This window comes from Anabas testudineus, chromosome 12 (genome assembly GCF_900324465.2).
Source record: "Anabas testudineus chromosome 12, fAnaTes1.2, whole genome shotgun sequence".
NCBI lineage: Eukaryota > Metazoa > Chordata > Actinopteri > Anabantiformes > Anabantidae > Anabas > Anabas testudineus.
Genome location: NC_046621.1, coordinates 4,598,337 through 4,625,991, shown reverse-complemented (window position 1 = coordinate 4,625,991; position 27,655 = coordinate 4,598,337). Strand labels below are relative to the sequence as shown.

The window sequence follows — 27,655 nt, the reverse complement described above, 5'->3', positions numbered from 1 at the left end:
TCACAGTGACCATAACCACTGTAAACACGACCCTGCTGTATTGGGGCTGTAGTCTCCCATCAGTGCTGTGAGTTCTGTAACACCAGGCTGGGTGTAATGTTGATGAAATAGACATAACCGATGATTCCTGCACTGCAAACGCAGCAGGAGGCCCAGAGGTGAGGAGGCTGAAGCCTCTTATTGCCCCCTTGAAGATATCTGCACCACAATGGGGGAAAGCAAATGCTTCAAAATCAGATTCGCGAAGCGGTTTCAGCAGGATGGAGAGTGTTTGTGCAGGCTAAGGGTTTTATCAGCGGCAAACACTCACAGGAATTCCGGTTTGGGATTGTCCATCCAATTCCTGCGTTCCACAGGAAGCTCTGCATAAAAAGCAACTGAAAAACGCCCAAAGACATTTCATATGTCGCCCGTCGACTCACGGGGAGCACCTCCAAGTGAGCGCAGCGTTTTGGTTTGAAACCACCGACAAGAGCTTTAAAAGACTTTGGCACCATGGAAGAGTCCTGGGATCCAGGGGTCGGCCGGCCCGCGCCCGTGGCCAACTCCACACCTGCGCGCGCACACGCACCTGATGACCCCATACTACGAGGGTAAGATTTATACACGTCTCCACGCAGGCTCCTGTTCACGATCAGGCAGGAAGGGTCTTCAGTTTATTGTAAAATGTCAGTCGATGCCTTCGATCACCGTGAGACCAGGTGTTAGACTCAGCCACAGGTGACACGGTTCATTTGCTGCGCATCTGTATCCATGGAGAGCAGGTGTGTTACTCAGATTGAACACAATCTGCTCTGACAGTGAAAGGATCATGATGTGTGTGTGTGTGTGCGTAATGGGAATAATGTCCCTGTAGTGTTGGTAATGTGGGTGTTTACTCTTCAAAAGTTGAATATTCTTTATTTTGTATTTCAGTTTAAAGTTAATTCTTGCAAAAGACAAATGATTCATTAAGATTACTAAACCGGTTTGTAATGTTATTTTGCAGTGGTTCTCAAATTTCCTTTAGTTTTTCTTTGGAAGTAGATTAAAGGATTTGTTTTGTAGTTTTTTTTAAGTCTGTCTTAAAACAATCCCCAGTTCACCACATGACAGTAAAAGTGGTTTTGCTGGACGAACCCACGCCTTTTGTCTAAACTGGCCATTATGTGACTCATTAAACAGTAAGTGATGAGGCGAAAACCCTGAGTCCGGGTTCTGTGCAGGAGGTTTGTCCAAGGTTAACATGAGGCTTCATCATTCTGAGTCAGTCAAATTCCAAAATTCCTGCTCTGCATTACAACCCTGGCACCACAGCCTGTAGAGGTGCACAGCAAAGAGGGAATTTCATAGTAAAAAATGCAAATGTTGGAAGATTCTCAGTGACTTTACCAACTCGGACCAAAGACCAGTATGGACTGGAATGACTGGTTTAACGCTCCCATGGTTAAACTGCCTGACTACTGTATCAAGACAAACTTCAAACACACTTGATAACTTAATTATATTTAATTATATTCAGCTTTTTGGGTAATTTATGAATAAAAAAACTATAGAGTCTGTACCAAATGACGTCACGCGTGGGTCTCCCCCGGTGCAGGCAGTCTGGTCTGCGGGACACTCAGATGGAGAAGTGGGAGGAGGTCCTACCATCACCCCCCATGCTCTCTGACAGTCTGAGCTCCAGGACAAACCTGACTAGTAGCGGAGTTTAATCACTGGACTCTAAAGTCTACCAGCGGACTATACCGGACTAAGTTTGATCGAGTCGTCCTGTTCCTCCGCTGTCTGCAGGGTAGGACCCGTTCCGTCTTAAGAAAACTGACTCTCACTGCACGGTTTGGGGTTATTTTGTGTCCATGCATGCGCCCTGGATGCGCCTGTGCGTGCGCGTCCAGCATCCTCGCGTGTTGTTCTTTTTTTTATTAGTGAAGTCACTTTAGTGTGTGTGTGTGTGTGTGTGTGTGTGTGTGTGTGTGTGTGTGTGTGTCCGTGAAAGCACTACAGAGGTAGTGTCCTGATTGAAGGATGTAAGCTGGAATTTCTGGTTACAGCGCCCTCTTATGGTGAGTGTAAGACACGTGTCTGTTCAGGATGGCTCTTATGTGTCAGTGGGACAGAAATGATCTTATTTTAAAAGCTAGATGCAGTTTTATTTTACTCAAAGTGCCGCATTTTGCAAATCCAGAAGCACCTGGATTCAGCTTTTAAAGGGAACTGTCTTCTTTCACCCTCCCACTTTTTTAATTACCTTTTCAAAACAGCATAATAAAAATCTTTTATTCAGTCATATGAGGCGTTTTTGTGGAGACACTGTGATACCACACCCAACCAGTATAAAGTCCTTTGTGTTGCACTGTTCTCGCTGCCAGTAAGGGAGAGCAGTGCTGCTCTGAGAGTCATACTTGCTGCGGTGATTTGTGAATGAACACAAGCTTTAGATGTGACCGGGCACGGAGCCAGCAGGGGATCTGAGAGACATGCAAGCTGTCAGCCAAGGTTTAGTGTCATCTCCTGGAGAACCGGAGAGTCTTCTGCAGCCTGCAGCTCTGTCAACCTGTGATCACACCCGGCAGCTTTTCATACTCTGTTCAAGATTTCCCCAGAGTCCTGCTCTGTCAAGTCAAAACAGCATCAGAGCAGGAGCAGGTCCAAGCTGACCGCACTCTGGAACTGCTGCATTATGACCGTGTCTTCTTACAAATGAGTGACTCAGTCCTCTTTTTAATCCTGTTCAGTATGTAATAATCTAATATGGTGTGAAGGGATAAGTGAACATTACTGTGAAGGGAAAGTTCTTTGCCTTTTTGCCTTTAGTCTCAGAAACTGCAGGTGCAGGTCAGTGAGAGTTCAGCTTACTTTCTACATAAGAACGTCTGGTTATATACTGTACATGCACTACATAACTTGATGTAATGCCCAGAATTATTCTCTGTGCCTGTGCAAGCTCTCTGTGGCTTGAATGTGGTTAGAATTTCAACCTGATAATCACTAAAACAAATTCAGGACCACAGTTCAACCATAATTGTTGACCACTGGAGTCCAGCATTTGTCTCTGTCAGAGACCAGCACAGATTAAAACACAGGTTAAAATTAAAACAACCGAAAAGACTTTACTGCTAGTCATAAAAACACACTTATGGCCTTTAAAATCACTAAATGGATGAGTAAATGCGTGAAATGGGTAAAGAAATATAAAAACTACACCGATTATTATGATGAACAGTAAAAACTAAACCAAACAGTAGCGGTCAGGAAAAAAAGTTAACAATTACAGGAAAGGGACAACTATAGAGAAGCTGTCTTCATGCTTGTTTTTGACCACCCACGACGGGACAACAGCTCCTCTTGTTATGGATTCCTGCTGTTTCTCTCTTACAGTACCAATACCTTTAACGTGCACTACTGCTTTTTAACCAGAGATGTGTGTTTTGGTCTGGACTCTTCTTCCAGAAATGACACAGCTGGCACTGACAGAACTAGCTAAAGAGTCCATCTCTCTAAGGGCTCATCTCTTCAAAGGAAATGCATTTTGACCTGTGGCTGCAGAGGAATGAACTGTGATCCATTCATGTTTCTGTAGAAACTTGTGGAGCTTATTCTCCCCCATCACCCAATTTCTTAGTTTAAGTAGATGCATCATGGAAACAGCTCTGAACTCCTGTTTTAATACATTATTATGTTGCATGTCGCCTCCTCATAGGTAGCTGGAGGCATCCTCCACACATTCAGCGTGAGGAGACGTTGGCTGCGATCCACAACCCCCTCCTCCCCTTCAGCCTTCCCTCCTCTTCCCTGCGACTGGCACAGAGAAGAGTGTAAGAGACCGAGAGAACGTGGGAAACAGGAAGACAATGTACCAAACTCTGCTTCTTTCCTCATCCCTCTTCATCCTTCATGTGATGGGCACTCCCCAGTTCATCGCTCACCACGGGTAACAGCTCACTTAATACTCTCCCTGTGTTTGTGTATGACCTGTGCATGTCAAATGGTCAGTGAGGTCCTTCAGCTGCAGATCTCCACTTCTGTCGTCATTCAGACCTGTTTGTTTTAGCGACCTCTTTACTTCAATTACATCCTTCTGCAATTACAACATATACAAATTGGTCAAATGACATTTAAACATTTAAAAGTGCACTCTCCCAGGACCAAAGTCCTGCCCCTGTGCCCTACACTATTACACGTAGACGAGTGCAGGAGGAGGGTCATCTTGTCATTTTCAGTTGACTTGTACAAAGAACAAAATAAACCGAAAGCCAAATGAAATGTCAAGTGGAGCCAACGAGGTCAAAGATCAACTTTTAACTGTGACACATACAAAAGTGATTAGACAGGTCCGTCAGGAGTGATTAGGCTAAACTGCAACTTTTGACAGAAACCTTAAGACTCAAATCGGGACTCTTGTGACTCACATGGGTAAAAGTTGGCTTCTGAATTTCTCACTGTACTTTACCTAGAGTATAAACAGTGAAAGCAGCTCAGCTTTCAGTGCTATTTGAAGCTGAATGTCTGCATTTCAGGTCAGTTTTGATGCTCGTGTGTTCTCTTTGCAGGAGGAGGGTGTGTGGTCGAGACCTCCGTCATAATATCGTCATGGCAACTGAATCCTACATCCAGCCGGTGCACAAGCCCTACATCACTCTGTGTCAGGGGCATCGCCTCTGCAGCACATACAAGTAAGACGCCACCAGCATAAACAAACACACACATAACACATAACAACAAAATGTTTGTTGGGCGAACACCGTCCGTACCACACAGTCAAACATTCACTGTGCATGGGATGAGGACTTAACAGTGTCGAAACAGTTCTAATTAAGCCATCTCGAGATGTTCAGTTAATTAAGGGGTAAACAACAATGTGACATGTTTAGGGTTAGAAGTGAAGTCATAAATAGATGTAGATTTTCTCCCACACACACACAAATGCATGTTTTGCACAGAACTGGGTCATGGTGGCACATATTTGGGAGGAATCTAAATATCAAGTACTTTGTCTAACTACGGGAAATGAACCGCCTGCCCACAGAGACCGCGGCCGTGTTTATTTTGGACTGGGCCGGCCTTCATACTTAGGCACCCTCGATCTCTCTCCAGCTCAGATGCTTTTGAGTCCCCCCTTAACATTCCCTCCATTTTAATCTTATTTTTAACTCTTCCCTCACCATGAAAAGTTAGTTTCACTTTTGGATTTTTCACAGTATGTGAGCAGGCCTCAGACGGTTACAGCACTTTAGTCCCTTTGGGATTCTCCGTACTTTGAGTAAATGATTTGATCTTTCTGTTTCTGAAAATAGTTCCTTTATCTCTTAAATTCTTATTCTTTCATCAGCCTGACACAATGTGGAAAAGGCTCAACCGCTCACGTTAGAGCAATGACAGCATTATGAATAACTGGAACTCTCTAACTGCCATGTTTCTTTCCACAGGACTGTGTACTCGGTGGGGTACCGGCAGGTGAGCCGAATGGAGTCTTCTTCGTATTTCTATGCAGAGTGCTGCCCGGGCTGGCGGAGAGTTCACTCTCACAACTGCAATCAAGGTAACTTGGAGAGACTAATACCACTCTGTCTATGTCTGTGCACTATATATGAAGCTGTAACCATGACACTGTTAACTTGGGTTAGCATTAGTGCATTTCCCAGAATGTCAGACTATTCATTTAAATTTCTCCTACAGCTGTGTGTGGACAAACCTGTTTGAATGGAGGTACGTGCTTAAGACCAAACCAATGTGCTTGTCCGTTAGGCTGGATGGGTCACCAGTGCCAAACAGGTAAACAGATACACACAGAAACACACATTTACTTGCACAACAACCAGTTCTGTGTGCATAATCAATCACACTCAACCAATTTTTGTGTCTTTCTTGTCTGTCAGATGTGGATGAGTGCAGCAAGCGGCGACCATGCGCCCACGAGTGTGTGAACACAGCTGGCAGCTATCGATGTGCATGTAGAGACGGTTTCAAGCTTGCTGGAGACGGCCGTTCCTGTCAAAGCCTTCCTTCTCCTCCTCCTCCTCCTCCTCCTCCTGCCACTCCTCCCTCTCCCACCCAGCCCAGGCAGACAACAGTGGGTGGTCACACTGATGCGGGTAAATGAGCAGCGCAGGAGCATGTGCGTGCGCTCACATAGAGTAATTTTGTGTCTTGCAGCAGAAAAGTGTCTGGAACGCAGAAGAAAGGAACACAGCCAGCCTCGCGGTCCATTATTACTTTTGGTACGCGCTATGCCACTCTCAACTCGTACCGTGAGTAATAATGCACTGCGACTGGTGCCGACTCCAGACGAATGTCTTGTGGTCTGACCTCATGCAGTGAGACTGGGACCAGTTGGACAGTGACTCAGTTAAAGCAAACATCTGACTTTAATAGAGCTCCCGTGATAATACCAACATATTTTTATCCCGTATACTCCATTAGTTCCCTTAAAAATGTTGCAATATTGTCTCTTACCACGGAAAAAGTCCATTTTAGTTGTGCGCTTCCTGTATCTTAGCAACAATACATAACAATAATACAATAATACAGCCCCTCTTCATATGTACAAATGTGGTAGCTGACTCTAGGATATTCCTTTTAATTCCCATTGTGTCAGCATTGTTGCTCTTTTGGAAATTCATGCAATATAAAACTTCTCTTTGCTGATTTCTTTCCACCTTTGGGATTTTGAATAGATGGTATCCTGTGAATCTTAAAGGGGAAGTGTCTTACATACTGAAATATATAAAAAAGAATTATTTCTATGTTAATGTGAGATTGCTTGAATTTCTCTGGCTTTGCTTAAAACTATTTGTCAGTAATTCTAAAATGGGGCTGTTCCCTCCTCCCCCTGTGACTTTGCATGGTATGGATTGATGAGAATCTAGGGACTAATGCTGAGTCATCAGAAAAACACAAAAACACTCATAGAAAGGGGAGATTTATAAAAAACGGGGGGTTTAAAAAATAACTTGACAGATCTTTCTACTTCATCAGAGTGACGGAGGGTTATTTGTGGGAGCGTGTTCAGTTTCACAGCTCAGCTCTCAGATGCAAAAATGCAAAGCCAGCAGACCCGAGGCTGCGTTCCATTATCTCTTCACATGCACATGTCAGAGGGATGTTGATGGAGATCGCAAATATAAACACAGGTTTAAAGAATAGTAGACCTCTTCGGCTGTGCCAAGCTGCTGTGGAGGAGTGTTGGACTTTTTCCCTTTCATCTCCCCCTTTTCACTCTTGGCCAACACTTGTGTTCTCATTCCAGCTCCATCAACCCTGTCTGCTGGGGGTCATCGCCAGACTCCCTCTCCCCCCTGTGTCTCCTCCCACCTCCTCACCCAGTTTCTCAACTCACTCCCGTCTCAGTAATGGACCACATCTGGGAGAGATTGAGCCGTTCTCGGTTTGTCTGCCGAAGCACGGCCAGAGAGCAGATCTGGATTCTGCCTGTTGCAGGAACATTTCTCTCGGGTGGAGGCAGGCAGACACTTCTCCATAACCAATGCATGTTCACAGGAGAAGGGGTGGATGGAGGGGTGGTGGGGGGGTGAGTGATCATCTATGTCTGGTGACCTCTCTTTCAGCTTGTGCATCAGCCTTTTCCCACATCCACGTTTCCCCCCGCGCCCTAAATTCCCCCGACTTCTTTGTGGTTCTCCTTCACATCTGTAATATAGAGATGCTGCAGTGACCATGAATCATTCTGTAAAGAGATTCATGAGGGCAATATGCTTAAATGAGTCTTCTCAAATCCAAACTAAAGCTCTGAAAAAGAGGATTGAACACACATCACTCTCATATGTTGTAAAAGCCATCCTCTGATGTTGTTGTCTGTATTTGTGTGTTTTTTTGTAGCTGGAAGTTTCAGCATGGTGGAGAACGTGACGGAGGAGGTACAGAGCCTGAGGAACAGAGTGGAGCTCCTGGAAAAGGTACACATCAACACATGTTGAATTACACACACACACACATAAAAGCCACCTACTCTGATACCTCCCACCCTCACTCACCAGGAACACCTCTGGTTCTTATATGATGGCATGATATAAAATCCTACTTGCTATTTAATGCCCAAACCGAAAATCTTTTGAAATGCCAGACCTGCTTTTTACAGAGATGATGGCTTTTATTAAATTCCTGCCTGTGTTAGGTGAACCAAGCATAAAAGGTACACGAAGATTTGTTGTTAGGGGGTAGTTATTGTGTTTCTGAGATGAGTAATAGCCTTTTTTCTAAAGCGTTAGTTTTCTTTTACCTCATTTCCTGTTTGCTCTCTTCCTCAATCTGTTCAGAAGTTGCAACTGGTGTTGGCCCCCTTCAACAGCCTCTTCCCCCTGTCTCTGGACGAGGGGATGTCAGAGAAAACCACCTTACTTTCCCACTCATTCCAGCAACTAGACCGCATCGACTCCCTTAGCGAGCAGATTGGCTTTCTGGAGGAGCGCATCGGGACATGTGAGTGACCACAGGCTGACCCTTTATTGTCCATAGCTGAGAACAAAGCACTTAGAGAAGGGATAATCTATAATTAGTCGAACACAACTGGAACTTTGTGTCCCAGGAAAGCAGGATTCAGCGATTTTCTTAAAGACCAGGGACCATGTAAAAACAAAAATGCAACCATTACACATCATTTAATAAGATAAAAGTATTAGAGCCTGTAGTAACAGAACCATGGTGCTGTCTGCATGCTAACAGGTCCAAGTCAAAGGTTCACTGAAGCATTAAAAATCATTTGCATATCAGACATCACTGTGCAGAATCCTGACTCTTAGCTCTTTTATTAAATTATTAGAAATTCTATTACACTAAACGCCTTATTAAATGTGGTTTTGTGGCATAATGGCCAGTTGTTGCATCTTGGGAATTCAAATCATGACCAACAACCTTTAATCTGCAAATAAGTTAAATAGAACCCATTTCCCTCAATCACAGATATGCTGGGGGTTTAAAGCACGTTGACAGTAGGTCATACCTTGTAGTAATGGTTTCCACTCTTCTCCCCTAGGTTCTTGCCAGGAGAACTAACCACAGAACATCAGCCCATGCAAAGACTGGACGTACTGAGGCAGCTCGTGTTTGTGAGAAGGGGATGGCAGAAAAAACAGAAACCGCCTCAGTTCTATTGTGACGCAATCGTGACACAATTCAAGTGCGATTCTCACTACTCCCAACAGGCCTATTTACCCTTCTTGTTGGATCACTGTCAAATTCTTGATTTTGTAAGAGAACCTGCGGCCGGCTCGGTTTCACCATTACATCATCCCTTTAACATCTAAATCAAACCCTTGGGGGTCAAAGGTCAAACTGGCCACTTTGTTTCTGGGCTTGTTTTGCATCAGTGCAGCTGTGTCCTCTGTCTGAGCCTTAAACTGTTTTGGGGCAGACATCTGTATTTATGTTTTTAAGTTATGATTACACTTAGTTGTCAGTGCTCTAATAAACATTTGTACCTAGTTTTGTACGATTTTGTAATAAAAAAGTCTAAATTAAAACGCGCTGTGTGCTCACTAATATCAAACTATTACAGAGGAAAGCTTGCAAATACTAGATCTAGTCCATGCTGCTGGTATAAGGAAACTCCAGAAGCTATAACATTGGGTGTCCCCTGTTGAGCTACACACTCTGTACACACTGTACTGTAATTAATAGTGGGCGAAGTATTCAAAATAAGTGCTGACTGCTTCAGAATGCAGAAAATGCACTTAGTTATAGTACATCACTGATTTGAATATAAATGATAACAAAAGGCAAAGCAGGCTTGTCAGCGAACAATGCTTCAAAACAAGAAAATGACTATTTTGTGCAAGGCATTCACGTTTTACCTCGAATAGGTGAAATCACGAACACTACAGTATCAATATTAACCAAATACTACACCATGTGTGCACATTTATAAACACACTTACCACACACACGCACACAAACAAGGCTCTGTAGGAAGTTTCTGTTTCTCATATCCATCTGAAGCTACCACCAATTATACTTTAATAGCTTTAGTGAAAAGTCTGAGGAAAAACTTAGAAGTCTGTTTTATTTTACACCCAAAACGCAGCATGAAAAGTGCTTTATTAAGGTTCTGAATACTTTGAATCTTTTCCAATATCTTACATATTGGTTCGTAAACAACTGCTTTAAAAAAAAAAAAAGAACAAAGAAATCAAACAGCAGGATTGTTGCAGAGCCTGTTGATGACACAAAGTGTACAAATCACATGTTTGTATTGAAAAATAAGCAAAGAATTTACAAGGAATACATGGAAAACACTCCATTAGCAAAATTTCAATAATTTAGTTTAATTCTTTTGGAAGAAACCAGTACTGGCAAAGTACTTTTTAACATTCAAACCACTTGTAGCAAAGGTAAAATCCTCTCTGACAGAAATAAGTCAATAAATATATTAAACTGGGGGGGAAAACACAACGTAATCTGATGTTATTTGTAGGGGCATATACTCCATACTGGCCTTCAACACAAATAAAACTCTTTCACATGTATTTGAAAGCTGAGAGCCCAGCAGGTCGTCACTAAAACTACTGTTGCACTCAACTATGAACAGCAGTGTACAGGCTTAGTACCGAAGTATTGATACATCCATTCACAGATGATTTCAGAAGGTCTGTGTTCACAAGTCAGTCTAAGTTTTGATTTTAATGCTCAAATAAATACTTTTCCTATATCTGACGGCTGTGTGTAGGTAATATTTCATATATAATGTTAAAAAAAGAAAATATTACAAATATCCTGAATGCTGAAATACATTCTCAGATGGTGTTTGATGGACAAAAGACAACTGAAGAGAAAAAGCAATGTGAAATTTAAAATATGGATTTAAACTAAAACAGTTCAGTCAGTACTATCTGATTAGAAGTCATTGTCAGTACATATTACAAAAAAACAAACAAAAAAACAAAACAAAACATATGCAAACTATTTGAACAAGCGCAACAACCAATTAAATGTAAAGCTAAATTTTCTTTTCAAATAATCTAATACTTTTAATGAGGTTACTCATTATTTAATAAATGAATCAGAACACCACAACTACAATGCTATTCAACTTCATGTCACTTTCTATTAATTAAAAAAAATAAAAAGGGAATAACCATTCACATTATCAATTAATAAAATACATGTTAAGTAAGTACGCTCTTCTGAGATGTAGTCTTGAGAATTTTAGAACTGTTAGTAATTAATAAATGAAAAGAAATAAAATCCTTCCAACGCAATTCCACAAATGTATACAAGTTTAACTCTCTTCCTAACATAAGCAACCACTTTAAATCATTGGTAATTAGATCATTGGTAAAGGGCAATCAGTCAGCAGATGACTGATAAAGGAGGTCAGAGTGAAATCATAATGGACTTAACATTGGAAACATCCAAAAAACATACTTTGTCATGGCACATCAGGTAGCTTGCACTTTGGAACAGTAATTCTAAAAACTGTTGGACATTGCACTTTTTGAGATCCCCCTTTTTGACACATATTAAATAGGTTCACTTGTGGGTTAAGAGGAGCAAAAAACGTCGTTTCTAATCTTTTGAAGAGAAACTGAAGGAAAAAAAAAAAAAAAGCATGATGATGATCATCAACAATGTACAACACTGAAAACTGATCAGTCCACTTAAGTCCATTAATTCAGTACAGATGGGTGCTATTGTTACACACTGTATCTCGTAACCTTGAATTCCTTGCTTTCTGACATCATAAAGTATATCATGTAGCTATTGGTCGCCGAGTTGAAGAGCCAATATGGATACAGAGCTGAATTCATAGTGACAGAACTAAGAAGTCCATAGTCGACCTGTATCGACCTCTTACCTCCACACACTCTATTGCTTGTGGAAACCCCGTTCCGTTTGTCTTTAGGCAAAAGAGTGGAATGCAAAGAGGGGGGAAACACAGTAAAAAAGGATAGGAAGGAAGGTGATCGGGCATTTTGAATATCTGTGCGTCTGTGCGTGATCATCCAAAGATAACTGAAACTAAGGCAAGATGAGAATTACACATAAATATCCACTGACATTTATGAACAGAAAAGTAAAAATGCCAAGGTTAATCTGTGAAATAGAAAGCAGAAGGAAGAAAAAAGGCCAAAAAGAAAGTACAAAAATGCTGAGTAAGACAAAGCCAGGCTTCCATAGCCAGAGAACAAAGCAAGGATGAAGGTGGACAGAGCCATCCAAAAGGCATGCATGAAAAACAACACACATCCGTACTGTTCGGTTTGCTGTCCGTCACTCCACTCACGGCGTGCAGAGCAGCTCTGCTGCTGCAGGCACAGTGAGGGTCAGGACTGACTGTGCTGTATGGTCAGGCCAGAGGTGGACTGGACCAGGTGTCAATTAGACAAGAAGAGACGTCATGACAAGAGACCTGTGTCATGTTGTTTCCTGGCCAGGTAATAGGACAACCTGGGGGCAGCGGGGAGGTCTGGTGGAGGAATGGGTCTCATATGGGTACAAAGGAGAAAGAGAGGTGCGAGTATGGTACATGTTCAGTGCCGCAAGGGCCCATTGCTCTGGGTTACGGAGTCAGACATGCCCAGGAAGACAGAACGCATCAATTCGAAGGATTTCTCAGAGAGAGATGACACGTCATCCGATGTCATCCCCTTTGTCTCGATCTTTGGAAGTATCTTCAATCTGATGGTTCCTGTGGAAACACAAAACTCCACAGTCAGAGGTCTCGCAGCACATTAAGTAGTCGTTTGTGTGAATGTGGATTAGTTACATAAAAACAGAAAAGGGCCAACTGAGATATCTTTGGGACAGTTACCTGATTTGAATTGTTTTTCTTTCCGTAGGTAGAAGTTGCTGTAGGAGGAGAAAACAATGGGTATGATGGGTACCTGGAAAACAGGAGGACAGGGATTTTATTTTTTTGAATTAAAGAGATTTAACACACTCTCAAAGTCAATCTCAAAATATTTTATGTCTTATTTTTCAAGAATATAAACTTCACTTTTTAAACTTCACTTTCTTTTTTGTACATCATGTGAGGCAAAAAACGGCCAACGGACAGAAATGGCTGAGTGAACCAACATCACATTCTCAGTTACACACAAACTGAGCACAACACTGGCAATCCCCATCTCCTCTACTTCTGCTAATAGAGGCAGAGTTGCTCTCTCGAGGCCCCGAGTGGCCCTTCAATAGGACGGACTGAGCCAAACGTGGCTCCCCCTGGGGGCTGTCCTGCTTCCACTCAATCTGCTTGTCTCGGAGAGGCTGCGCTATAACTCAGCAGAAGCAAATACGAAGAGATAGAAATAGTCTATGTTCACACGGAACAATTCTCAAGTGCAAAGCAGAGCCAACAGGGAAAACTAGAACTCAAATGAAGTTATTCAACAATCATGCCAACACACACACACAAAACAAACCCAAATCAGGTACTGCTGTTAACATCCAAACACTAGTTGTACATCATGTGCACACTGAGCTGAAGTTATTAAAATGTTAATGTGTTTTCTAATGAGGAGCAGCAGGGCTTTATTTTTGTAGCCTTTCAGCTCCAGTGGAAATCTGAATCAAACTGATATTAATCTTTAGCAGCAAGTAAAAAATGGCTGCATACAAACACACCACAACATTATTGCCTTGGGTGAACAAAGTTGCGGTTTCTGGCCAGATCTCACTTGACTTTTTTAAAATTAATTCCACCTGTTCGACCCCGAGTGTCTGCTACGAAATCTCGACTCAAGAACCAAGACCTCCCACCTGCATGCATGCAGAGATAAAACTAACACACGGCTGAACTGTCAATTACTCTGGAGTCGTCATGTGTCAGGAGCTGCCTCTGCTCTGGTGAAGTTACATCATATGGAACAGACAACTTCAGAGAACACACTGAAATGTCACAATAAGAGTATAAAATAAATAAATAAAATCCATGTCAACTGACAAAACTATTCTGACCACCTGTCTAACTCAGTACGATCTGTGAATGTCATTTTCTGTGATGTGGTTAAATCATACACACAAGCTGTGCATCTTTTAAGGCTGACAGCTCCCCCATGTGTCTACAAGCAGCACAGTACTGGGATCTTTTTATGAGAGGAAAAAGTACTTACTTGTGCCTGCACTGCCAGGTGGAAAGCGCCTTTTTTGAAGGGCAGCAGGTCACCTTTCTGGTTTCGCGTTCCCTCTGGGAAAACCCACAGACGAATCTGTAAAGGTAAAAACACACATTAAAAGTATTTCTTGCACCAGACCCTCGTAAACAAATACAAATTATTAGTTTAAAGTCCAAAAAGAAACCCACAAAAATTCCTTCACTGCATCCTGGGTTGACATGATGCTAATTACCTGTTCGTCCAACATGGTTTTGGCAGCGTCGGCCATGACGCTCTTAGCATCACTTGTTTTCTTGCGGTTGATGAAGACGATACCACCAAGCCAGCAAATAAGGCCTACGGTGCCAGCATAGATCAGCTCCTTCTTGGCAATCATTGTGCAGCGGTCTGGTAAGATCTCCATCAGGCCTGAGAAACAGGAGATAAGAAGCTCACAATAACTAAATACAGTATTATATTATATTTCATACATTCAAATTAAAATGAAGCCACACATTCTAGATTTAAATACTGCATTTAAAGCAGCGACAAAGATCTGAGGTGCACTCATGAATTAATAGATGATTTACCATGTTCTCAATTACAACACATTTCACGACACACTTTGCTCTAAAGAAACAATGGCAAACATGTCAGGCTTCATCTCTAAGGCTTATTTCCTATCAAGGAAGAGGAGTGTAAAATATCTGCCCATATTAAATTATATTAAATGCTACTTATGAGTTTTGTTATGTTCACATGAGCAGTGTTAATTCTTGATCTCTCTTAACATTTACCACACCTCACTGTGGAAACTGAGCATTATAACCTGGGTCGAGCAAGGATTTTATTCATGGATGTTGCACTTAATTGTTAATTTGATCTCTTCTTACCCAGGTACAATGAAAGGCAGATTACAAAAAAATATGGAATCTCCTAACAGAGTGAAACAAAGGAGATCACGAACAATAACACCACCACTGACGAACACACAAAAATTCAATCTGTGCTGAACTTTGGTCTTTGTGTCACAGTTATATCTATGGCCTTGTCAAACCCCAGATTACATCAAGTATAAAGTCTGCTGTAATATATGTGATGTGGGAAAAGATGACTCGAATGATGTCTGAAATCTCTGTATGACTACAGCTTGCAATATGAAATCAGACATGTACGATTAACCTGTGAGCAAAGGCAGCTGGTGCAGAAGATATAGCAGCATAAGATGTCAAACAATATCAGATAAAGTCTGTGGGAAAGAAGCACTGAAAGCAGCAGAGACAGTAAACAGCATCTATAATCCGAATTACATCATGAGTGCTTCACGTGTGGAGGTGAGGGGGGGATTTTTAGTTTCTAGCGATCTCATCACAACAGCTCCATGAGGAGCAGCTATTAATGGCTGGGTGTAGCAGTTGGTAAGGCAACTTGGACGCAACATCAAACTCACGCAGAGTTTTCTCAGCACTAATTAGATGTCTAGCTCTCTCCCTCCTGTCACTACTCTGGCCTCGAGCCTGCCCTCATCACTCACAGTCACTAAAACACTCTCTCAGAGGCGCTGATGGAGAGAAAACACAGCTCTGTGAAATTAGTGTCCTCAGCAATGAGATTTAGGGTTTGAGAAGAATGGAGTGATATTAAAAGGACACACACACACACACACACACACACACACACACACACACACACACACACACACACACACACGTACAGAACAAACAAAACCAATACCCGTCTACCAATGTGTTCTTGTTCAATCTACACTGATATTAAATGGTATCCAGTGAAATGATGAGCAGCTTTTGTCTCTAGCCTGTGAAGGCAGCAATATATGGATTTTACATTGATGTAAAACCACTATAAAGAGTTTTATGACAGTTAGTGTCAAATCAAAATGACTAAATATGTAAAAATACTAAAACTGGCACTCTATTTCATATTGTTCTCCATTTTGCCATTCACCTTTTGTCAGCATGAGGCTGGTAACAGCTTACATTTGTCCTAGTTCAGCAGAACTATTGCTTAACGTACACTGAAATTGGACCTACAAAACAAAACCAGGAGAAATGGTTCTTGCTAGAATAAGGAGGAGTCTGGATGTGACACACGACAGGCCTTAACCTTTGGTTCAAATAAGTGAGTGAGGTTTCAGTCCTGCTTTCAGAAGTTCTGATGGTCCAGTTTGTTCTTTAGTGGCTGATAGAATTAAACCTACATTAAATTATTTGTTCAGCTCATAAGGACAAAGAATTAGTAATCATCACTTATAATGTAATAATAATTACGTTATAATCCCAACCTCAAATGAAAAAGACATTCTGCTTCTGTAAAGTGGAAATTAAAACTGCGATAGTACATAGAGCACAGTTGGTGCTTTAGCCATATGACGATAATATATGATGATAATGTGCACATAGCTGGTGCAGGAAGTACTTTATTTTGCAGAACCCATTTTGATGATGGACTATGTTGTCAGATTCCAAAAACCTGAGGGTGGTTTGGCAACTCTGGCTAGCTTACTTTGGAGGGTTGTACTCTGAGACACAGCAGGTCACCAGCGTGTGCCTAGGCTCATCAACTCCCCAGTAAAATATATTGAGGTCATCTGCCAGTTCTTTGTTATCCACCAAAGAGGGCACGGATTCCTGCGTCACAGTGTCAGTGAGCTCATCCAGGTCAGCAGAGAATGCAGTCAAAGCAAAACTGTAGTTCCAGCTTAGCCTCATTGGTCACATCTTAGCATTGACACAGTCAGTGGTCCAACATCGGCTGTGTTGACATTACAAACAGTATGTTCCCTCTTCAGTTGTAGCCCTGCATGTGTGATTTACATTTCAGCAGTTCACACCTGAAGCTTTTTGTGTTGATGTCCTCCAGTGTCACTACAAGAAACTGTGGACATGCTCTGCACTGATCACCTGGTCAGTTAGGTGTGTAGCATCTTGAAGCAGCATGTTCAGATTCACAGCGGGAGCTTGACCAGTGCAGCAGTACACATCTTTAACCCTGCATCATCTGCAGAGGACTGCTGCCACCTTAACTAAAGTGTGCAGAAAACTCAGTGTGAACTGCTGAATGTAAAACACTTCTGTGTGGTAAGTTCAAGATGCTGGAGACAAGTTGCTGCTCTAACCATAACCTTTCTATAGTGTTTCTAACTGCAGCTGGACATAAACACTTAAAGTTATTGTTACATTTCATGTTACTATCAGTGTGCTGTCGTACAGAGGCAAGGTGAGCAAGAAAAACAATACAAAACATCCAACTAAAACTAAAATACACACCCAAAACATCCAGGGAGCTCTGGTGGTTGGAGATGATGACATAGGGCCCCTCCGTCTGCAGATGCTCCCATCCACTCACTTCAAATCGAAGACCCAGAAAATACTTCACATGACGAACCATGGAGCGGATAATCCTGAGGGGGAGAAGGTTAACTACTGTTGTGAATAAAAATAGGTTTGCAGTCATGTGAATGCAGCAGGAAACATATTATTAACCAGGAACCCTACATGCAACAGTGGAATGAATTAAGCTTACTAAATACTAGGATATTAGAACAATACTAAATTTCATCATGATCAAACACATTTGTTGTCTTAAAACTGCAACAAAACATGGGATAGGAGCCTCTCTTTTAGCTTTGTTTGTTTCTTGGTAAGTTAAATTATTGCCTGTAGTAAGTATAATGCTCCAGTGAGCTTTAAACAAAAAGAGACCAAACATCTGTCTACCTCTGACACTGAAGAGAAATAATCTGCAGTTATGACTTATATTTCAAAGCACTGGTAAAGTCACACAGATAATTCGAGGCTGTGATTAGTTCAATAAAATCCCTACTGTGATTTATCTGGAATTTTAATCTTAAAGGTGAGATGACATTTGTGGGAAAGTCATCAAATTCATGATCCGTTTCCTACATGAAGATTTAAAAATACAACAGAAATGTGTCTTGTTTATCTTTTGGGACTTGTAATATCCGACCTTTGTAGAGGCAAATAAGAAACCATGTCTGAACACATTTGAGATGACTTCTGCTATGACTTGGAAGAAATTTAATGTGATTCAAAACAAGTAGATGCAATTACCCATGTCACAAACTAATAATGAACGTTTAGATAATTTCTTACCAACCACAGCCACAGTGTAATTTTACAGTTAATCCCTTTCTATATTAAAGTCTGCAGCTGTTCCTCTTGGCCCCTATAACACCCATAAACCTGCCTTCCTCATCCATCTTACTTTCTAACATTAAATACATCAAGTCCAGCTGCTAATTTCAAATGTATACACTCTGGTGTTGGGAAGCCAAGCTGAAAGGACAACCTTGAAAATTAATATCCAGGCCAAGTCCGCACTACATCAAGCTACTTAGCTCTCCTTTTTTAGCCATTATCTAATCATTATTTGAACGTGGCTACACTCTTTTCCCTCTACTACAAGGCCAGTAGTATACCTATTCATTACTTCTACATGGCCATTTGAACTCTAAAAAGAAGAAAGAAACACAAAAATTAGTGCAGTGTAAACTCATGATCATTTATCATTTTCTACTTATTAACAAATCTAGATTTAGTATCTATTAAACACCTATCGTTGAATACGTACTTTCATTCAGTCTGTGTTTTGAACCTGCATTTACAAGATGGATTAAGGAAACAACTGTACTAACAAAGTAGTTGTTTTCAACTCTGGCTTCTGTTAGACCACAAAGTTGACTGACCTTCCCTCACGGGGAAAACAGCAGAGTCACTCCCCATCATCTGTCTCAGCTGGAGAAATCATCACATTAAAAAAAATAAAAATCCAGTCCGTTCCTCATCAGTGATTCATATCCCCCCTCTCAAACTTTGTCCTCCCTTCATTGTCCTGAGTTGCCCTTCATTTAAAATTCTTTCTACCATTCTCTGTTTAGTTTTACATAATAGTCATGTTCCACAGGTGAAAGGGCATAGGTTTACATATTTAAATAAAAGTTAACAGCAGGTGCTAACAGTAAAAAAATACTTTCCCAAATGTACCCCTTTAAATAAGTGGTTTAGAGCACAGTTGAGGCAAAGCTAGAATATCCCTAAAACTGCCACTGGAATTCATTTCACAGCTGAGTTCACTGTGGTCCTAACAATTTCACATCACAGCAATTAAGCTCGAGACGCTGTCATAACTTATAAGAACTGTAACTTTAACAACAAAAACAAGACTTGTCTTGGATAAAAGAACAATTTTGGATTTTTTTTGTCAATCAAACATATCTTAAGTCATCACTTGTGTTCATTATTATTATTATTATTATTATTATTATTATTATTATTATATTATTATGTTACATTATCATTATCTAAAACTTAAATACTTACAAATAGTACAAAAGTATTCATACTCTTTCACACAGCACACCAAATCGTGGTTGCATGCGTCCTTTTTCTTTAAATTTCCTTAAGATGCGTCTACAACTTTACCACAGTCAATAAGTGAAGGAGCTTAGAAAAGCTCAGACCTGAACAATGTCCCAAACTTCACACTGCAGGTCTGGACAAAAACAATCTATGGCATCAATTTTTTAAAGCTCTGAGTGTTTCTCAGTGACCTTAATAAATGTGAAAAGGAAGATGCTCGGAGGCCAGGACTCTTGTAACTGCTGGATGACGAGTCACACACAGCAAACAGGAAGGCAAGAAGGGCTTCGGTCATTGGTGTGACAGCAAACAACATTTAAAGGACTTTAAGCTCTTTGTGAAAATAGATTCTCTCATCAGATAAGAAGGACTGAACCATTTGAGCAGAACTCCAAGCACTATGTCCTGTGAATAGCAGGTACTGCTCACCACCTGCATTGAAGTACAAAGGCAGCAGGTTTCAAGCTAGGACTGTGTTTCTTGGTGGCAAGGACAGACGGTTCAGAACTGAGTGGAGTTTGACTGCAGCGTCCTTGAGGAAAATCTGCTTCAGAGTGCATGAGACCTGAGACTGGAGCGATGGTTCGCCTTTCAGCACAATAATAACACACAGCCAAGACAACACTGGAGTGGCTGTAGGAAAAGTCTAACTGTCAATGTGTGACCCAAACAAAGTGCCGACCTAAACCCGGCTGAATGTCTTTGGTGAAACCCGAGTATGGCAGTTCACAGATATTTCCAGTCCAAACGGAGCGAGGATCTGCCAGGAAGAATGGGATAAACTATCTAAATCCAGGTGTGCCAAGCTTGTAGAGACTTGCCTAAGATAACTTGAAGCTGCAATTGCTGCTTAATGTTTTCTTCCAAGTTCTGAATTAAGGATCTGAACATTTCTGGAAATGAGAGATGAATTTTTAATCATTTGAAGATATAATTTCACTTTGTTATTACTATGTGTGGACTACTGGATAAAGATGAGAATTTAAAAATAAATCTACAACATAAAGTGTGCAGTAAGTGAACAATCTTACTACTTTTTAAATTCGCTTTATACATTTGATTAGTGTGCCATTTTAAAATTACTTTAACCTTTAACCTGGAGAACAGTCTTAGGGTTATCTTTCAACACAGCAGTACACTGATAACACACTCAGTCTAGTGCAAAAGGCATTGGTTATGCAATGACTAAGCCTGGCGTGTAAGATTGTTCAAGGGGAATAAAATGCTCTTGGTTGGATTCTTTTTATGGCCAGTCCACTGACTTTTCCTCTGGCTCGTGTCATTATCAGGATCTAAATGATTTCCTTTTGTACCTACAGATAACAGTTAAGCTAATCTGATATCAGCTGTGATCCCATATAACTTGGCCGGTCACGGATAAAAGGTAAGCCTGACCCGTTATGCTTAAAAACACTGAATCAACAACCTTGTGCCAAAGCTAATTCAGGTGCTAAAGGTCAGATGGTTGTTCAGGACAGGGGCATGGTCACAGATCATAATGACCCAGCAAACAGGGACAAGAAAATTAGTAGTTATAACAGTCAGTCATCCAACAGTGTGAGTGATGTTACTGCTCAACACTGGTGTCCCTCCAGCGATGTTAGAAGCCATTACAGTATGGAACCTGAGCTCCAGCAATTGTAAGTGAGAAAACTAAGCCTCAGCTCTTTTTCTGTTGTCATGAGATCCTGCCAGATAATTAATGCTGGAGCCACGGTCATTCAAAAGTAGACACTCAATTAACTCACAGACAATATGTGTGTATACAATAACTCGAAGTAACCTTTTTTCCAACTTTTGAATGAGCACATGTACACTGTACTGGCACAGTTTACTGCGTAACACTAGAGTACTCAAAGTCAGCTCTGAAGCAAGCGGACAATCCTTGAATTCAGACCTTTGTGCAGCCACTCTGACAGCTAATGTCTGTAACAGACAGCTCTGTCCTTGATGAATCACAGAGTTGGCCAGTTGGCCAGTGTGTAAAATGTGCAACCAAAACTCTATTCATACCCTAGGCACACTCTGACCCCCTATTCAGTCGCTTTGTCCAAGCCAACAGGTCCAGATAACCTTTGAGCCGACAGTATGGCACACTGGTGCAAGATGACACCACCACGGCCAATGTGACTACGAAACAGTTATTCATACAGCAGTGAGGCTGTCGTATCGGACAGGGCTGCTGTCAACAGATCAAGGCTAAATGAGGTTGTACCGAGCAAGAGCCTCATAACTACTCAGTAACCTAACTCTAATCACGTTGAACTTGCCATCTGGCACCTGTCTCTTCAAAGTAATTACTGGAATGCAACCATTGGGGCCAGAAATTCATCCTCACCATTTACATTTAACTACTACACCCTCTTTTATTCCTAGTCATACCATCTATACTAAGTTACTAATCATTAGAGCTCTACATATCTTCCCCCAGGGAACAGAATTTTTTGACGAACGTTTCTACAGGAGTAACAATGAACTAAATTTAGTTCCAGGGCCAAAAGGTCGTAGGCACGGGGGCAATAGTTTCCAAAAGTCCATGAACTAGCAGGATAAGGGCTGAAGTGCTGAACGTCACTGGAAAGTCAAATATCACAAAGTATTTTAATTGAAAATCCACTGCACACATAAAAAAAGCTGTCGCTCTTTAGATGCTTGAGTGGACTGGAAAAAATATCTTCCTGAGGTTTTGGCACCGCTGAGGAAATGAAACAGACAAGTCCCTCATGGGGACTTTTACTCCAGGGGACGTTCCTGGTCATGTTCCTGGGAAGGAAAAGAACCAGGAACCTTTTGAGTGGAAAATGTCCCTTAGGGGGGATGAAGCTGACAAGATTTAATAAACTCTTTTTAATGTAATGTTTAGACACCACAGCTTCCACAAAGTCAGAACATGAATGATTCATTCATTCACTTTCAGCTTAATCTGGTCATTCAAATCTTTAAATCAACGTGGTTTACTGCAGGGATAGTGTGTTGGCACATTGATAACAGTGCATGTGGAGGAATAAACTGACATAGACACTATAATTACTCAGGTTTTACTGATAAAGCAGCTCTTTTAGCGTAACTAGCCAAACAATGACAACCTTGTGCCAGCAAACTTGGGTGCTAGCTGGCGTTAAGCATAAGACTGGAGTGGAAATAGCAACTATTCCTGCAGAAAACATACACAGAAAGACTAGACACTGTTTCCCCCACTTTGGGAATACACATACTCTGATTTGAACACAAAAGTGGATGCATTAATGTTAGTAATGCTTGTTAACACGTCCAGAACACGCTCCTACTGTCAATATGTCAAGAGGCTAATGTTAGCATGTGTGTAATTAAAAATGCATCAAGCATTTCATTAATATCGTTTTGTTATCCGTTGTAAATGACAGACCAGCTGCTCGCTGAGGTTACAGGGATGTTGTGCAACTCGTCGCTGCAACAAGATAGTTAATATTGCAAGCTTTAACGTTATACGACTGTTTATTTAGCTACGGCTGCTAGCATGCTAACCCGCTAGCGTTGGCTAGCTGACAGGCGACATTTATTACGCAAACAAACTCACCTCATGTTCTCCACATCTCTGCCTCCGCTCTTCAGTATGCACAGAGGGATCGCGAACACGGCCAGCGCCATCATCCAGGCGACGTAAAAGCACTTTTTGAAATAGAAAACGAACGTGCTGCTGGTCCACATCAGGAGCGGGACCAGCAGCAGCGGTGCCATCCACAGCGCATCCATACCGACCCCCGGCTGCTGCTCCGGAGCGCCAGCGACGACACACGCGGTCCGGACTTCGTTACGGCGCAAGTGGGAGAGGAAGCACGGAGACCCCGAACCGCATGAGGAGCTTTCCTTCTGGGCAACTCTGGTCTGTGGCTGCTCCGAAGTGAACCTGAAACGCTGCTCATCTGTTGCTAAATGGCATCACGAGGTGGAGTCAAGTCGTCATCGATTGTTTTTTTATTTTTTCCTCATTTCCGGTTGCTTCACCACTATATCTGAGCCGTCACCCACCACTTATTGACATTTCACTTAATTCTGTGTGAGATTCAATTAAGTTTAAATATTCATCAAGGCTCTGCTAGTGGCCAAACATCCAGATTGAACTCTAACAGCCCATGTGGGTTCACACTCTCCTAAAGGTTATCCTTAGAATAAAACCAGTTTGACTGATGATTACAGCTCAACATGTGTAATGGGATTAGCAGTGATAATCCCGTCCTTAGCCATAATCTGACACTGTCCAGTAGCCTTGACTGTGAAGTTTCAGCCATTTTGAAGAGCTCTGCTTGACATGATTTGGAAGATTAGGATCATTCAGTCATTAATCCTGATTTAATAAGTGCAGTGATCCTAATTATTGGCTGATCTTAAACTTGGCATCAGTCTACTCAGGAAGTTGCACACTGCAGAATACAAGGGGATAGTGTTCACTGTGGATTTTGAAGTGTACATGACTTAGACGGAGGCACAAACCCTGTTTTTCAAGTTTGCTTTTGAGTCACACATACAAAAGCATGTTTATGTTGGTGATCATGGACTTCATTTGCAACTAATACTTAATTGACTTAGCTGGTTTCATTTCAGACACGCAATTTCTCCAGGAGTGACCTCTATACAGAATTTCCACAGCTTTGCGTGACTCATACCAATAAAAAAACCTTCTGAATAAATGCTCCTCCTTTAAGCAGGAATGGGTCAACATCAAATAGTGTTTGCCTTTTACCGTATGGCATGACAGTGTTTAAGGTGGAGTTTAAGTTAACAAAGTGGAGTCATGAGTGGTGAAATATTACAACCCATGCATGATGTTTACTACTCCAAAAGAGGAAATCCTGTATCTGCACAAAGCTGCATGAGAATAGCGATTTGCACCCATTTGAATGTGTGATTTATTAACATTAAGAATTATTTTAGACTTATTTAATGTAGTAATTTCTTGTCTTGATTTTGACTTAAATCTTTCTAAATGATTATGTCCTGTTCTGCAGTACACAGAAAGGGTAAAAGTACATCCGCTGTACATTAATGAAGAGTAAATGAGCAGTGTACAGGGTAAATCTGAAGCACCCTTTCATTTAGGATATTTCTTTATAGAACATTCAGTTTCCTAACTAGGAAACTGTGAGGGCAGATCTGCAATGGAAGCACTGCTACAAGGCACTTTTAGGCGGTCGCACTCAGGCGCTCTGTTTGCTCTAGAGTAAAACTCCTCCATATGGACATTTATTGTGATTAGATCTGTGTTATTCATGAATTGTTTAAGCTAAACATCATGTCAAAACACAAGTGTATATAAATCTTAAGCCAATGGTGACGTTGAATTTGGAGCTGTTTTATCAGACCTGTGGCTGTAGAAGAAAGAGAAGAGTCATGATCTCATCTCGTAAACTGCAAGCAGGTGGTAAAAGCTGTTAATTCAGTGCAACGTATTTTATGGGGCTGCTCTCCGTCTGCTTGTAAAGTTGAGCCAGGGAGACTTCAGAATCAAGTCGCAGCTCCTCCTACACCATGACGAGTCACTCATCGTGGCTTTTGATGTCAGAATGACTGGGAAGGTCCTTGTGCATCCCCTGTAGGTGAACCAACATTGTTCTTTGAAGGATGCAATGGGTGTATTGATGCTATCTTTACTTTGCATACAGTGTAATCAAAAAACACAATTGGAAACAGATGTGACCCTTACATTGATTCACAATACTGTTCATACATGGACACATGCTAGAAAATAGCAAATCAAAGTTATAAGCATGTTGAGGAACTTGTTATATATGTATGATGTCCTCGTGCAGCTGTAAAAAGAAACGTGACAGTGAACGTGATCATTTTAAACTAGATATCAAGCAAAGTTAGAGCTGCAAAGCAGTAAAGTTAAAAGCACAGACTGGTTTAAAATGTCTGTTCTGCATCACTGCACGTCAGGAATGCTAAATAAATGCGATTTGTTGTAAATGAGCTATAACAATGTGTTAATCCTTATTTAATGCACGGTAGAGTGCAACAGATCAAGTTAAGTCATTATTACAAAGTTTTAACTTGCTTTTTGCAATTGATAGCTCTGGCTATGAATTGTGCTGGGACAATTAGACATATAGTTCTAGTGAATACTGAAAAATAAACAAGTCACCGACAGATGATTCCCTTTTACAGCAGCATTTAGCATAGTAGGAACAAGACAGGAGTAACGAATAAAGGTAATTAGGCTCTGTTCTATGGCCCCCTGCTTAATTCCTGAACCTTGGATCTGGCTCACATGCAAAGCACAACATTATTAATAGCAATTCATGTTATTTACCACAGTTGTGTTACACAAGCAAACGTATTTGCTGTTATGAAGCAGAGTACATATCTAGTTTGTCAGTTTTTAACCACTAGATGGTAGTGTTGTTGTAGCAATACTGGTCGCAGTGTTGACAACAGAGGACTCCAAGATTTCTGGCACCCTCACCCAAAAAACACATGATTGATCCCAGGAATTGTCATGGCAGACATTTTCCAATGATTGGGTAAGAACAGGTGTCACCAGCAACAAGGTGAAGACAAAATATGTCCTTTGGAGAGACCCAAGACATCCTAAGAATATGGCAGAGGTGAAGCAGTACAGGTTTGGGATTAATTATACTTGTACTTTTATAAATCATATTGAGAGTTACAGCGTGTGAGACCGCAGCTTACATGTGGTTCATAATGATCTGGTCATAATTATTAGAACAGCTACAGGCTGTGTGTGTAATCAAAAGTCACCAGCTGCGGCTCTAAGTTCATTGTCTGCATGAGTGCCATGATGCCCTCAACTAGTATCTCAGCTCAACTCTGATTCTTGATGCGTCGGATTATCTTAACTGTGCACCTTCTGCAACATCCTGTGTGCAAAGTGGAAGTTTGAGGCAGCTGTGGGGTAAGTGTGAAATCTAAGGTGCTGTCAGAGCCATGCATGGTTGTCTTAGATTTAATCTGAGAAAGAGACTGAAAGAGAAAGTAGAGCTGGTTGCCCTGAAGTTAGTATAAAAATCTTTGTGGGTGCTCAATGAAACATCTGCCATGGGTGGTGACCCTTGTGAACCTCCCACCACCGCCCTGTGTTCCTCCCGCATTCAAACCACATTTCAAAGCGGAGTGAATGAGTAGAGAGATATTGGTGGAGGCTTTATTGGCCTGCAGTGACACCCCCCCACCAGCCTCCTCTCTGTCTCTCTCTGCCTCCCTCTCTCTCTCTCTCTCGTCCGTGGGCGCGCAGGAGCAGCTGTCAGTGAGTGGAAGCGGGTGCCCGAGCTGTGCACACAGCGAGTCTATCCTGTTTGAAGATTATGCTGCAGCTTCAGGCCATCTTGTATCACACAGGATGAGACTCTGAAAGAAAAACATAACTACGAGAACGGGAGCGTGGTTTTTTTTTTCCAACATACGTCCGCTGACAGTCGATTACCACAAAGGCACAAATCACGTCTGCCGCGGTGCGAAGTGAAAACACCTCAAACGAGCTGTGGATTATTCCGAGGACATCGTACTGGAACCATGAGCTGGGGGACGGAGCTATGGGTGAGTCTCGGTGCGCTTGTGCCGTTTGGGAACGGGCTTGTTTTGATTGAGCCCGTGTTGACCTAACGGTTCTCGGGTAAAACCGACAGCGATAAGGCGCAGTGACTCCATCTTTGCCTCCGAAACGACGGCTAGTGTGCGCAACTCTGTGGATGGGGTCAGCCCCAGTGATGTTAGCCGACAGGGGGCTAATTTGTAGCGTTAATCGCCGAAGCCTGTGCGCCTTTGCGCTAATTTCTGCAACAGTGTCTCCAGTTGTAGTTTCTGTCGCAATCAGCGTTTGCGGTGTGGTGTTACAAGCAAGGAGCACATCACTGGAAAAATCCGCAGACAGCTCAACATCCATTTTAGTTTGAGCATTTCAAACCACGCTTTGCACACACCCCCTCAACACGGTCAAAACGCAGACGGTCCTGCAGAGTCCACTTACTGAGGCTGTGCGTTCATGTTGTGGTAGCACTTGTCTAGCATCTGATAAATGTGCGACAACATGGTGAATGCATGTGTGCACACTGTAACTGATCATATCACTGTCAGAAGAGGAAGTAGATGAGGTTAAGTTGTCTTCTGCACAAAAAGGCCACTGAAGCACGGCTGTTTAAATATAAACTGTGAAAAGTAGCTCGGACTATTCATCTGCAGAAATACTTAAATATTAATATAAATAGCCTGCTAATGTGAGGGCAAAGGTCAACTTCA

The 27,655-nt window shown here is 41.7% G+C and overlaps 3 protein-coding genes across 4 annotated transcripts in view; 2 read left to right on the top strand and 1 right to left on the bottom strand.

Moving 5' to 3' along the window:
- The first annotated feature begins 413 nt into the window (after positions 1–413).
- On the top strand, positions 414–9,419 carry egfl7 (EGF-like-domain, multiple 7). Of its 2 annotated transcripts, XM_026354404.1 has the most exons (9): positions 414–593; positions 3,683–3,913; positions 4,533–4,655; positions 5,409–5,521; positions 5,659–5,754; positions 5,859–6,074; positions 7,819–7,895; positions 8,256–8,418; positions 8,972–9,419. In XM_026354404.1, exons 2-9 carry the CDS (start codon positions 3,834–3,836, stop codon positions 8,989–8,991), a joined length of 888 nt encoding a protein of 295 aa, XP_026210189.1. In that variant the 5' UTR covers positions 414–593; positions 3,683–3,833; the 3' UTR covers positions 8,992–9,419. The 2 variants fall into 2 exon arrangements, 1 of the variants encoding a protein (XP_026210189.1); XR_003298572.1 differs by lacking the exon at positions 8,972–9,419 and having other exon boundaries at positions 7,229–7,895; positions 8,256–8,326.
- Positions 9,420–10,015: 596 nt separating this feature from the next.
- On the bottom strand, positions 10,016–23,155 carry agpat2 (1-acylglycerol-3-phosphate O-acyltransferase 2 (lysophosphatidic acid acyltransferase, beta)). Its single transcript, XM_026354405.1, has 6 exons — positions 22,980–23,155; positions 17,312–17,445; positions 14,278–14,453; positions 14,043–14,138; positions 12,746–12,818; positions 10,016–12,622 (listed from the first exon to the last, which is right to left on the bottom strand). The coding sequence occupies exons 1-6, from the start codon at positions 23,153–23,155 to the stop codon at positions 12,465–12,467; spliced, it is 813 nt and encodes a 270-aa protein (XP_026210190.1). The 3' UTR covers positions 10,016–12,464.
- Positions 23,156–26,645: 3,490 nt separating this feature from the next.
- LOC113159542 (formin-binding protein 1) overlaps positions 26,646–27,655 on the top strand; it is a 46,794-nt gene continuing 45,784 nt past the window's right edge. Inside the window, exon 1 of the mRNA XM_026356287.1 lies at positions 26,646–26,956. Coding sequence (XP_026212072.1) covers positions 26,933–26,956 — 24 coding nt within the window. The 5' untranslated portion in view covers positions 26,646–26,932. The remainder of the gene's footprint in view (positions 26,957–27,655) is intronic.

Bases quoted from the DNA above. Each gene is read 5' to 3' on its own strand.
- egfl7 (XM_026354404.1), top strand. From the start codon at position 3,834: ATGTACCAAACTCTGCTTCTTTCCTCATCCCTCTTCATCCTTCATGTG. The intron at 4,656-5,408 runs GTAAGACGCCAC...TTCTTTCCACAG, and splicing joins CGCCTCTGCAGCACATACAA to GACTGTGTACTCGGTGGGGT. The intron at 6,075-7,818 runs GTAAATGAGCAG...GTTTTTTTGTAG, and splicing joins GGGTGGTCACACTGATGCGG to CTGGAAGTTTCAGCATGGTG.
- agpat2 (XM_026354405.1), bottom strand. From the start codon at position 23,155: ATGGATGCGCTGTGGATGGCACCGCTGCTGCTGGTCCCGCTCCTGATG. The intron at 17,446-22,979 runs GTGAGTTTGTTT...TCTCCCCCTCAG, and splicing joins AGAGATGTGGAGAACATGAG to GATTATCCGCTCCATGGTTC. The intron at 12,623-12,745 runs GTAACTGTCCCA...GTGTTTCCACAG, and splicing joins AGAAAAACAATTCAAATCAG to GAACCATCAGATTGAAGATA.